The sequence below is a fragment of the Apteryx mantelli genome, unplaced genomic scaffold, assembly GCF_036417845.1.
Source record: "Apteryx mantelli isolate bAptMan1 unplaced genomic scaffold, bAptMan1.hap1 HAP1_SCAFFOLD_44, whole genome shotgun sequence".
NCBI classification, from domain to species: domain Eukaryota; kingdom Metazoa; phylum Chordata; class Aves; order Apterygiformes; family Apterygidae; genus Apteryx; species Apteryx mantelli.
In genome coordinates, this window is record NW_027118782.1 from 83,897 (window position 1) to 97,009 (window position 13,113).

A 13,113-nucleotide genomic window follows, 5' to 3' on the forward strand; every position below is an offset into this window, starting at 1 on the left:
ACAGGCCTTTGGTGCCCGCTGCCGCAGCTTAGCCTTGCTACCAGGCCTTCCTGCCTCCCCCCAGGACTCGCCCAGCTGTGGAGGAAGCAGTGCCAGCCCTTTCCTCTCCCAAAAGAGGCCTTTGGACTTCCTGGGGCAGCTGATGGGGCACCTCACGCTGTGCTGCGCCGAGGAAGACCAGGAGATCAGCCATGGGGCGGCAGAGGCACTTCACGATTTCTACAGGGTCATTCTGCTGCGATGGAGTAAGAGAAGCTGGGGCGGGCTGGCGCCTTCCAGACACCGCAGCCCAAGCAAGGCTAGGCAAGGCGCGCCACGTTGCCTCGGCCATGTGAAAAACAAAAACGGCAGGCACCTCGCTGACGGGACCCAGAGCTGTTATGTCCCTTGCAGCAGTGGTTTAGGAACTGTGCTGAAAACCAGCAGACTGGAGAGCCTGTGGCAGCAGCCTCCCAGGGCTGCTGTCCTGCTTCAGAGCAGGAAGAGAGAGCAAACTCTTCTGCCTTTCTGCATCCTAATAGGCAATTTCCCCTTTGCCACCTGGAAATAAGCCCACGTCCTCCCTAGGAGGCTCTCTGCTGCCCACACAGTAGTGAGAGCCCCTCTCTGCAAGCCACAGAGCTCTCTTGGATGCCTTCGGTCTGCCATCTCCAACTCGCCATCATTCCTCCTGACTGCTCTGTTTCCCCTCCTGCGCAGGTAGAAAGATGGCGGCTGACAATCCAGTGCCTCCAGAGATGAAGTGGCAGTGGGAAGTCCCAAACACCTTCTGGCCCAGCAACGCCACTGACAAGAGCACGGTGAGAAGCTCCTCCCTTGCTGGCATTCTTGGCCACAGGGCTGGCAGGAGGCCTGCAGGAACAAATGGATCCCTGATCAGTGGGGCTGGCATGGCAGCCTCCCAGGCCTTGGGCGCAGGGGTGTCCCACTCTCCCTGAGCCTGGCATAGCCAAAGGCGCTGTGCCAGTGGCAGAGCAGCAGCTCCAGCTGTCCTGGCCACCAGCATGCTCTGCTTCCCTGTAGGGCCAGCACACCGTCACCCTGACCCCAGCCATCCACCTGCACCCCAGCAGCTCGCTGCCCACTGCCCCCAGGCTGCAGTCAGCGCATCCTAGCACAGGCCCCGCACCCGGCTCTCCCGGGGGCACTGTGCCAGTGCTGCTCCGCTCGCTCTCTCGCAAGCCACTCTCTCAGCTCCTCAGCGTGTGTGCTCAGTGCCACGGGTCTTTCCTCCCACAGGTGTTTGGGAGCTTTCTCTTCCCCTCCGAGAGGACACACTTCCTCCTGACAACCATCGAGGGCATGACAGACCCAAGGGTCTCGGACACCGAGGTGGTTGCCCGCATGATGGAGGTGGTCTTGAGAGACCCCGACTCTGAGCTGGACAGGGTAAGCAGCTTGCAGCCGCATTGTCCTGTGCTCGTGCCCTCTGGGCTCTGAGCCCCCTGAGTGAAGGCCAGGGCTCTCAGGCACCCGACAGCCTTTGAGGCCTGCAAAGAGCGATGGGAAGGAAGCAGTTCTCAGTGGCACCTGGGGTAATTGCTACACTCCCGTGGCGGTCCCGCTCTCACCCGTGCCCCCTCCAGGTGCCACAGGTGGTGAGCAGCATCCACAAGAAGCTGAGGGGCATCAGTGAGGCGTCGCTCCAGGCCATCTTGAACAGGACCCTTTTCCAGATGGCCTGCTTGGACCCTGATCAGGTGGTTGAGGGCCTGCTGAACACCTCCCTGCTGTGTGACGGGTACGGGGCCTGCCAGCCTGGAGGACAGCTCCGGAGCTCCGGGGCTCTTGCAGGTCGAGGCAGCCCCCCTGACAGCGTGCTCTGGGCCTGCAGGGTTGCCGGGGCCATGTGGAGGACGCTGGTCTGCGAGCACTGCCCTGCAGAGGAGGTGCTGAAGGAGCTGCTCTTTTGGCTGTGGGACCAGCCACTGCTCAGGCGGGCCAGCTTCATGCCGAACGACAGCTACATCCTTCCGCTGACTGTGAGTTTCCAGGCGAGGCCTCACTCAGCCTTGCGCAGGGCTGCACAGCCTGGCCAGAGCAGGCTGCCCGGCCTGGGGCCGGGAGCCCAGGACCACCTGCAGGGTCCACGAGGCCTGCCGGGGGGCCTTCCTTCCGGCCCGGGAAGGCTCGTTTGCTGGCGTTACAAACGGGAGCCTTGGCTTGCCTTGGCGTGGCTTGCCTTGGCTTAGGTGATCTCTCTGCAGCAAGAGCTGTCTCTGGGTGTTTTCTGCAGGCAATCAGGGCCCTGAACGAGATTCTCCGGCTGCCCTCCAGCAAAGTGCCGGTGCAGTTAATTTTCCCCCAGCTCTACCTAGCGGTGCTCTTCCAGATCTTCTTCAGCATGGAATACACGCTGCAGGACCTCCAAGACTACAGCCAGATGTGCGGCCAGGAAGACGAGTGTCCTCCAGTCAGCCCCGTCAGGTGCTCCGTCCCTCTCCCCCAGTCTCTGCCGTGGGCGCAGAGCCCGGGCTTGGCTTCTGTGTGCGACCCGCCTTTGCTCTACATGCAGGAGCGCAGTGCAGGCCATGAAAGCTCTGCTCTGCCGTGCTGACTATGCCCATCTGGCCGACTCCGTCGAGAGGCAGGGGGGCTGGGACATGCTTATGAGCATGGAGACCTACCACACAGGAGTCACTTTGCTGACTAGGTGAGAGCCGCCTTCATCCTCGTCTGCCCCAGCGTTTCTGCCCTGGAGACAGAGTGCCGGAAGGCCACGACTTTGGTGTAGCAAGGGTGCTTTTCCGCTCTCTCACCGAAACAAGGGTGACTGGGTGAGACAGCAGGTTTCTGAGCACAAGGTGTGGTGGGGAAAGGCCGCCGCTGCTCGAGCCAACGCCACCGGCTGCTGGAGCTGAGCACAAAGGCGGCCTTGCCCCGCGGGGCCTGGCCTGCGGGACGACGGCTCGAGTTGGCAGCGCAGGCCCAAAGAGGTTTGCCTGCCCAGCTCCATGCCCACAGCGCCTTCTCCCTTCCCCGGCCAGGGAGCTGTGGATGAACGCGGCCGACGAGTGTGCCTGGGTGTTTGACCACGTGGTCGCGGTACTCAGCTGCAGAGACAAACAGCGGGAGATCGCCGCCATGGCTGTCTTCACCGAGGTGGGCCTGGTGGCAAGCGGTGCCTCTGGGCGGTGCCTGCAAACACTGGGCTCCCTGCCCCATGGGCCAGGGGGCAGGTTGCTGGTCAGTGGAGCTGGGCAGCTCTCCCGCGGCAGCTGGGCTCCCCTCAGCCACCCCAGCCTGGGCTCATTCCCGCCAAGAGGCCATTTCTGCTGGTGTAACGCTCATAACCACTTGCAGGCCATGCACCCTTTGCGCCAGCTCTCTACATTCAACCGCTTCACAAAGGCCCAACAGCGAGAGGCTGCAGATGGTTCAGAGGACACGGGCAGTGCTGCTGGCTCTGCTGCTCGCTCACTCTGCAGCTGCGTGTCTTTCAGCTGCTGAACTGCACGGACTTTGAGCAGGAGATTGACGAGGATGTCCTGGGCTTCCTGCAATTGCATCTGTGCAACCAGAGCTTGGCGATGCGTGAGATGGTGATCGCAGGCCTTGTCACGCTCTCTGAGAGACGGCAAACAGTGAGCAGGGGGCAGCCGGGCAAAGTCAGGCCAGCGGCCTGGGGCTGGAGGTGGAGGGAAAGGCAGTGGGAGGGAAAGGCAGCGGCAGGAATTGAGAGCTGGGGGAGCTGCTTCCACCTGCCCTGCCGGCCCGTAGCTGCAGAGTGTTACAGCCAGAGCATTCGTGCCAATGCAGTCATCCCTTGCTTCACAGAAGGGGCCTTCTGTGTTTCATGTAGGCAAGAAGTCTGCAAGACCTGCTGCCCGCACTCATGGAGCGACTGCAGGGTGCTGACAGCAACTTCTGCACCAAGGCCCTCACCATCCTCAGCCACGTGCTCCATCTCGTGGACAGGAAGAGGGCCAGCGCCATCGGCCTGCAGCTTGCTGAGGAGCTCCGGCCACTCTTTGATGACGTAAGGCTGGCGGGAAAGGCAGGGGCTCTGTTGGTGTGGCTCTGGGGGCATAGGCGCGTGGCCCAGGGATGGGGCCTCACGCTGCAGCAGCCCATTTCTGGGACCTTGAGCAGGTAGGATGAGCCCAGGAGCCGATGCCGAGGGCTGGCCCCCATCTCCTCTTCCACACGTCTGCCAGGGGAGCTCCTCTGCAAGTCGGCCAGGAGGTGTCTGGTGGGAGTGCGGCCAGGGCCAGAGCAGCCCTTCTGGGCACAGGCACCTCCACGGCTGGGCTCTCTCTGGCTGCAAGTTGTTAGAGAAACCCGCCGTGTTGCACGTCTTGGGGCGGGGGCCATTTTGTGCTGGTGGCCGATCTGGCCCGCAGCTCCTCGGGGCAGAGGCAGAGGCAGAGGCAGAAGCAGGCATCTGCACAGCAGCCACGCTGACCCCCCCCCTTGCTCACCATGGGCTTGGAGCAGCCGTTGCTGAGGTCCTCCCATCTTCCTTCCCCACAGGAGGCTGCTCGTGTGCGAGAGCTCTCCATCCAGCTCTTCCAGCATGTGATGGCGATTGTGGTGGGCAGCCAGCAAGAGCAGATGAGGAAGCACGTGCACAGCAGCCTGCTCCCACTGCTCATCCATGCGCATGAGGAGATCCCAAGCGTGGCGCAGGTGTGTGGCCACATTGGTTGGTTGTGTGGGGCCCGGATTGTTTTTTCTGTTGGCCAGGTATGCCCAGCAAGGCCCCAACACTGGCGTCCCTAGGGGCTTCCCAGCTGTCCTTGCAGGCATGCTAGGCCAGGGCCTTGGCGAGCTGGCTTCTGCTGCCCTGAGATGGTGGTTGCCCCACGCCTCTGCCCAGGGTGTCAGAGCCCAACTCGCTGCTCAGATGCAGCTTCCCATAACAGGCTGGCAAAGGCTCTGAGCCTTGCCAAGGTGCGGGGGATGCGGGATCTCCCGCCTGGGCTGCAGTGGCATCTCCCAGTCTCTGCTGCTCTGCAGGCCTCTCGGGAAGCCCTCCTCAGCGCTGCTAAGCTCCTGAAGTGGGAGCAGCTCAGGCACCTGCTCGAGACAGCACAGACATGGCAGATTGGCGAGTGCCTGGTAAGGACAGCCCCAAAGTCCCCAAGACCTGGCCCACACAAGGCCTGCCACCCTTGCCCCCCTGCCAACCCATTGCTGCAGGCTCTGGAGCTGCACGTGCACTGCCCTTCCTCCAGCACACTGCCCCGGCAGGCTCTTCTCCAGGGCCCTGTCCCCTCACTGCCCCCAGGATGCGGAAAGAGCCCCTGGCCCAGCTGGGCCTTGCTAGCAGGATGGCACCTCAGCCTGCCTGGGGAGCGCTCTGCCCTCTGCTCCCTCCGAACCTTGGTGCCACATGGCTCCTGGCCAGGAGCCACGAATGTCCTGGCACGGCAAGTAAGGGCAGGTGGCCCTGGCAGGAGGGACTGGCCTGGCTGGGTGGTGAAGGTGTGTACCAAGCCCTGGCCCCTGTGCTCTGTGCAGCTGGTGAGGGACAGGAGCAGAGCAGAGGAATACCTGCGGCAGAGCCTGCCCTACTTGGAGAGCCCACAGGAGTGCTTGCGGGAGGTGGCCGTGAGGTTCCTCGGTGAGCTACAGCCCCTGCTGGGCTCCCTCTCTGTCGCAGGGCAGCTTGGCCCCAGCCCTGGCTGCTGCGCTGGCAGCGAGAAGCAGCTGCGGGGCTGCCGGAGCCCCGGCTGCCTCATGCAGGGCCTGGCTGCCCCGGGGGCTGCGTGCCCACAGCGGGGGTTGCGACGGGCTGTGTGCACCTAGGGCTCGTCGGACGGCACATGAGCGAGCAGGGTGAGGAGAAGCTGCAGGACATCTGCAAGGGTGAGTGGGGCCAGTGTGGTGTTAGCTCCAGCATGGAGGAGGGCAGAGCCTGGGTAGCGAGCTCCAATCTGCTGCCCTGCACCGGGAGAGGGAGACTATTTCCGGGGCATTTGGGGCATTTGTGAACTGCCTCTTTCTCCAGCTGACCCATTAGTCCTCCCTTCTGCCTGCTGGCAAGGGCAAGGGCTGCTTGGGCTTGGCCCTGCCCAGGGGGCATGCCTGGGGTCTCTGCAGACACAGGGGTTTTATCTCTTCTCTCTTCCTTTCTATGTCAGCCCTTCAAAGCGTGGTGAGTGACACCAGCCCCTACGTCTGGTCTCTGGCAGTTCAGACCATCCTGATCCTGAGAGCGCCACGGGAAAAGGCACCGTCGGGATTCACCCTTCGAACGCTGTGCTACCGGCTCCGGAGAGCATGGAGGAGGTGGCACCCGCCTCCGCGAGACAGTGCTCTCTGAGCAGAGCAAGAGCAGCACTTCCCATCCCAGGGTGCTCTGCCCACTGGGGCCCTTGAGAGTGCCGGAGAGCCTGGCTCATTCCCAGCAGCTCCGCCTGCGTCAGCGAGCGAGACAGCCGGCGAGCGAGCGCGCGGCAGGACGTCCCCACGTCGCCTATTGCCCCTCTGCTGCAGGCACTGCATCCTTACATGTGCCAAATGAAGTGCTTGTGTGAATTCTCCATAGCCTGTTCGAGCCTCATTGAGCCACAGTAGCGTAAACACGGTGCTCTGCCTTTCTTTGACAGCTTCTGCCTTTACGTTAGACTCCAGAGTTGGAGCAGGCCTTCAGGTCTTCAAGTTCCCCATTTGCCACAGCAGAGGAAAGCTTGTGCTATAGCTGGCTTGTAAGCAGCTTGTTCTAAGGCGTGTGTAAATCGCCCTGTCAGATTGTTTCTGTGGTCTCTCATTTCTGTACGCCAAGATGGCATAACGACCGTAACGAAAGGCAACGCCTGAGTGGTGACAAGGTGGTTGCCCTCCTCAGCTCGGGGAGCAGGAAGGATGCTGACTTTGGGGGACAGCCCCTCTGACAGGGGTTTAAGGCCCCAGCTCTCGGCCCTGTTTTTCCTCACTTGCCTCTGTCTCAGGCCAGCGAGGAACTGCCACTCTCTGCAGTGCCTTGTGGGAAGATGCAGCTTTTAGGGTGCCGCTTCTCGCCCGAAGAACTCTTCCCCATCCTCTCCTGGCAAAGCTGATGAGCTGGCTTCATGTCGTGTTGTGGGCTGCGGTAGTGCTCTGAGAGCAGCCGTCGGCAGCAGCAAGCCCCGGCTGCAGTAGCGCGCTGTGAGCACTCGAGGGCGCCATTTCCTGCCCTTCCTCCACCGCCCCGCTCCCCTGGCCCCTCCCGCTCAGGTCGTGGCGGGCGCATGCGTGGTGCTCGGCAGCAGCTGCCGGCGCCGCCGTTCCGTTGCCTTGGCGATCGGCGCATGCGCGCTGCGTGGAGCAGCATGGCGGCAGCTTGGGGTGTGGGTTCCCCTGGGCTGTGGCGGGTGAGGGCCGGGGCTGCCTGGCGCCGAGGAGGCGGGGCGCCGGTGAGGCAAGCGCTTCCCTTGGGGTGGCCGCAGGCATGAAGCTGTGTCGTGTGCGCTGGGGCCGTCGCTGCGTGGAGGCGGCGGTGCGGGGCGAGGGGTGGGGAGGCGGGACAGGGTCTGTGCGGGGCAGGGTGTGCTGGGGCGCGGAGCTGAGCTTCCCTTTTCTGTGTGTTGCCTTTAGGCCCCGGTTCCTCCCCAGGGTGCGCTCGCCCCTGTGGCCGCAGCCTGGAGGAGCGCGGAGGCAGGCCGGCCCTGGAGCAGGGCTGTGGCAGGGCATCCCACAAGGGCGGTTCCTGTTGTGGCAGGTGTGCCCCAGAGTGCTAGTTACTCACAAGGAAGTTTAAAACCACTGGACCGAGCAGTGATTTAAGGTCACTGGGAGTAAGGCCCAGTTAGTGTAATGGCAAGTTACTTGAGAATTGTACTGAGGGAAAGAAGAAGAGGGATAGCAGTAAGGCACAGCTGGGCACCCTGAGGCTTCCTCCACTCCCAGGCAGAGATTGTGGGTGTCAGCCAAGCTGGGTACCACCTGATTCAAAGCCACACCAGTCCTCCCCAAGTGCTGTTCCCCGCGTACAACTGCCTCAAAGCCATGGGGCTCGCCAATCCTTTCTGTGTTAGTGGGTCCTACATGGCCTTTGACATCTCCCTGGGTCCCCCATGCACCACACGGAGGTCTGGATGTCTCTAGCATTGGCCCAGCAATCTGATGTCTTCTCCTTCTTTGAGACGTGGCATCGCTCGCAGGTCTTGTGAGACACGGGGCCCTTGGGGAGTTCTGTGATGTCTTCTGTGGGGTTCCCTACAAGTTCCTTGACACCTTCTCCTCCTCCTCTGTGGCACCTCCTGCAACACCGATAGCCATGTGCAGCACTCAGTCCTGGAATGGGACCCCCCCCCCCGCACCCCATCCACCCTGCAAACCCACTCCCGCACTGAGGGCCCTGCAGATGCCCCCCTTCCCCCAGCCAGCCCCCCAAAACCCCTAAAGCACCCAGAAATCCTGCCCCAAAGCCCCCAACAACCGCCACATCACAGAATCACAGAACAGTTGAGTTTGGAAAGGACCATTAAAGATTATCTAGCGCAACGCCCCTACTCAAGCAGGGTCACCTAGAGCACATTGCCCAGGAGCCTATCCAGACGGCTTTTTGGAGACTCCGCAGCCTCTCTGGGCAACCTGTTCCAGTGCTCAGTCACCCTCACAGTAAAAAAAAAGGTTTTTCCTTATGTCCAGGCAGAACTTGTTGTGTTTCGGTTTGTGCCCGTTGCCTCTCGTCCTATCGCTGGGCACCACTGAAGAGAGTCTGGCCCCATCCTCTTTGCACCCTCCCTTCAGCTATTTGTGCATGTTGATAGAAGGCCCCATCAGTCTTGTCTTCTCCCGGCTCAGCAGGCACAGCTCTCTCAGCCTTTGCTCATATGAGAGCTGCTCCAGGCCCTTCATCGTCTTAGTGGCCCTTCGCTGGACTCGCTCCAGTAGCTCCATCTCTCTCTTATACTGGGGAGCCCAGAGCTGGACACAGTACTCCAAGTGTGGCCTCGCGCGGGCTGAGGAGAGGGGAAGAACCACCTGCCTCAGTGTGCTGGCAACACCCTTCCTAATGCAGCCCAGGATACTATTATCCTTCTCTGCCACAAGGGCACAGTGCTGGCTTACAGTCAGTTTGTTGTCCACCAGGACTCCCAGGTCCTTCTCTGCAGAGCTGCTTTCCGGCAGGTCAGCCCCCAGCGTGTACTGGTGCCTGGGCTTATTTTTCCCTAGGTGCATTCTGCACATCCCTTTATTGAACTTCATGAGGTTCCTCTCTTCCCATCTCTCCAGCCTGTCGAGGTCCCTCTGAATGGCAGCACAGCCCTGTGGTGTGTCAGCCACTCCTCCCAGTTTTGTATCGTCAGCAAACTTGCTGAGGGTGCACTCTGTCCCTTCATCTAGGTCATTAATGAAGATTTTAAACAGTATTGGCCCCACTGTGAACCCTTGGGGAACACCACTAGTGACTGGCCTCCAGCTGGACTTTGATCACAACCCTCTGAGCCTGGCAGTTAAGCAAGTTTTCAATCCACCTCATGGACCACTTCTCTAGCTCGTACTTCATCAGCTCATCTATGAAGATGTTATGGAAGAGTGTCAAGACTTGCTAAAGTCAAGATAAACAACAGCCACTGCTCTTTCCTCAACCACCAAGCCAGTCATCTCATCCTACCATGTTATCTGGTTGGCTAAGCATGATTTCCCCTTCATAAATCCTTGCTGACTACTCCCGATCACTTTCTTGTCCTTCAAGTTTCTGGAAATAGTATCCCAGATTAGTTGCTCCATCACCTTCCCAGGGATCGAGGTAAGGTTGAGTGGCCTGTAGTTCCCCAGATCCTCCTCCTTGCCCTTTTTAAAGAGAGGGGTGGCATTTGCTTTCTTCTAGTCCTCAGGAAATTATCCTAATTGCCATGACCTTTCAAAGATAATTGAGAGTGGCTTCACAATGACACTGGCCAGCTCCCTCAGAACTCGCAGGAGCATCCCGTCAGGGCCCACTGACTTCTGTATGTCCAGTAGAAGTGTTCCCTAAAGCCATCTCAATTTGTTACATCTATCCACATTTGCACTCACAGCCTGTGGTTCCCTCAAGGTAGCTCTGCTTGTGAAGCTGGAAGATTTGACTTCTGGAGAACTTATTCAGTGAATTCACTTCATCACAGACCCAAACCATGGTCTTATGGCATGCAATGTCCAATGTAAAAAAATTAGACAGGTACATGTGGTGTACATGATTTCATAGATTTTGTCTATTAGAATGTAAAATGAGGTATTGAAGGTAATAAGGTATTGAATTCAGATTTTTTCTTTGGTATTGTTCGGATTATGTTGGCTGCTAAAACTTATGTTTAGTCTCATACTTAACCACTAGGTAAACCATTAAGTAGCTAAAGGGGACCAGCATGTACACCACAAAATCCTTATTGAACAGTGGATATAAATTAAGACAATATAAAAAGATGTATTTGCCCTAATTGCAAATGGAAGGATCCTGCTGCCCAGGACTAGATCAGACATCCGACCTAGGGAGACACTTTATGGTATGGCAATCATTTGGGGAATTATCATATTGGTGGCCCAGATATTTCATGTGCTCTGTTAGAAAAACTTCTGCTTTATCAGATGGTATAGTCTCATTTCTTTAGAATCTGAATGGCTCCTATTGGAAGTCCTGACTGGAGATAACAACAGGAAACAATCTAACCTCAGTTCTGTATGAAGTAACAGGACAAAAAATGAGAAGAAAAAAACCATAAAACAACCAAGAATAACTTTTAATAAACAAACAAGAATAATTTGTTACAAAAAAACAAGCTGCCTAAGATCATGAAGACAAGAAGTGCCAGTTAAAATTGATTTTTTTAAGTGATAGAAAGTTATTGGCTAGAGGGAGATGTGAGAGGTACAGGAGTTAAATTTAGCAATTGCCAGCTCATATCTTGAAAAACTCAGAAAATTCACACTGAATTGCGTGCACATTCAAACCAATGATTAATAACAGCGCTCAAAAAATTGGTAATGTTTTAGATAAACTGGGTTCCATCTGAATGAAAGAATGTGCCTGTTGAAATGATAATCTTGTAAAAGTTCTGTTATTCAAGCTGCCATCCAAACAGACCTAAGGCATGTTTACACATTTGCAGGAACTAGGCTGTACTTGTTCTGGGGTTTGTTCTTGTTGTTTGGTTGAGATTTTTAGATTTTTTTTAAGTGTTGTGGTCACAAAGTCTGTTAGTTAAAGACTTCCCTGTTTTTCCTGATGGTATCTATGCTTACCAAACTATCTATTGAGTCATTTGTATGTACCCTTTCTATTTTGGTGAAGTAATATGATCCTGCCCTCAAGTGACAACTATTCTAGCATCAGGAGAGGTAAACAGAGATGATACACAAAGGTAAATTTCCATTGTCATCACCTGGGAATAGGCAGAAACTCATTATTTACTACCTGAACAGGTATTTCCTGATATATTGTGTTAAAAGCATAGCTGCTAGTTAATCAACATATGGTACATCGTCAAAAAATTCATTATTAAAAACTATATTTTCCGATGGCTTTGCATGTCGTTCACTGACATAGGACACTTGGAAGTGATTATTTTTTGGCAAGAAATATTTTGTAGAACATTCTCACCTGGATTCAGTGGATTGTAAGCTACCTGCAAAAGCAGAGTGATCATATTTCATACGTGAAACCAATATACAAACAAAAGTATTTCAAACCCTGTCATGTGCCCAGAAGTACGTGGCTCTGATTTTATTGCCAGTATAGAATATAGTTATGGAAAAATGAATTAGTTATGGTTTGAAACTTGTATTTCATATGAATAGAACTGCAACTTTTAAATATGATACTGCTGAAGTATGACTGATTGTCCTGAAAAACTGTCAAAACATGATATGTCAGATTTAGTTTCCTTCCATAAACATATCACAATCTGTTTTGATAGGGAAGGGATATAGTTTAATTATTTGTTTTTAATCTGACTCCAGACCTGACATATGGCACCTCATTAAGTTCTCTCCACTATTCTGTTAAAAACAACAATCCACTAAGAAGGCATACAATTTCTGGCAGAAAAGTTAGACTTCAGAAACTGTGTGCCATCCTACAAGGTCAGTCATCCTGAACTGAACACCTGACTACTGGTTTTGAAGAAAAACTGTGGCTCAAAGCCAGAGCACATGTAACAGCCTCTTAGCAGAGGAACTTTTCACCCTAGAACCTTAGAGCTTTTTCCCTGCCACAGGGTCTGATAGTCTATCAAAATCATGTAATAAGTCTATAATCGACTGCAAAAAGGCAGGCCAATACCTAAACATCTGAAATCAAACCAGAAAGAAGGACACAGGTAAAGCTGTTTTCTACGTTAGACAGTCTGTTATTATCATTCAGTTACCCCTCTGAATCCCATAAATCCATTCTACAGTATATAGAAATTCAAGGCAGAGATACAACAACTATGACATTATTTAAAACAGAGAGAATACTATTATATGATAGTGCTTTGTCAAGCTCTCCATAACACAGCTAGACATTCAGCATTTAGACTAAGGCTTTCAAAGAGGATGAAAGGCTTCAATAATCCCCAACATCCTCTGCCAAAAGTCTGTGTAAAGCACACAGTTACCATCAGGTACATTATATAGAGCTCTAATGTAACATAACAATAATATCTTGAACTCACATAGCACATTTCATCTGGGGAACAGAAAATACTTTAAGACATGTATTTTAAGCATATCGACCCATGCAGAATTTTTCTGCCTACAGGCCTGTGAAAGGTATCCTCTTACTTGCTGAGTTCCCATTTGTACTGTTCTTTGATGACCCATTTTCTACATGGAAGCAAGCAAGATTTCAATTCCTGAAGTACACAGCAGCCCAGGGAATTAACACATTATCCTTACACCTTTGTGCCTAAACCAACAGGCCCCCAGCCTGGGCAAGAACTCGAGTTTCCTGGCAGCCATGTCCCTATTAGCTCCAACCCCGACCCCATTCCTTGAGGAACATCAGAAGAAAAAGGATGACAGTCATACAAAAACAAAATGTGAGGAAGGGGCAACGCACCCTCCTTTCACCTTGAAGCCTGCTGATAAGACCACACTTTCTAGCAGAGGGAAACCAGTGTTTGAGGCATTCTTCAGCTTAAGAAAGGACCTTCTACCCCCCACCCCTATGACTACTTTGATACAGGAAAAGCACCACTCTCCAGCCTCTCGCAGAAGCTG

At 55.2% G+C, this 13,113-nt stretch overlaps 1 protein-coding gene across 1 annotated transcript; it reads left to right on the forward strand.

Annotated features, from left to right (window-relative positions):
• The first annotated feature begins 707 nt into the window (after window positions 1–707).
• LOC136996581 (maestro heat-like repeat-containing protein family member 7) lies at window positions 708–6,268 on the forward strand. The gene is made up of 14 exons (XM_067317477.1): window positions 708–800; window positions 1,240–1,389; window positions 1,587–1,741; window positions 1,835–1,982; window positions 2,237–2,427; window positions 2,516–2,653; window positions 2,988–3,102; window positions 3,444–3,584; window positions 3,803–3,979; window positions 4,474–4,629; window positions 4,960–5,061; window positions 5,464–5,566; window positions 5,752–5,811; window positions 6,087–6,268. Exons 1-14 carry the CDS (start codon window positions 708–710, stop codon window positions 6,266–6,268), a joined length of 1,911 nt encoding a protein of 636 aa, XP_067173578.1.
• Window positions 6,269–13,113: the final 6,845 nt, after the last annotated feature.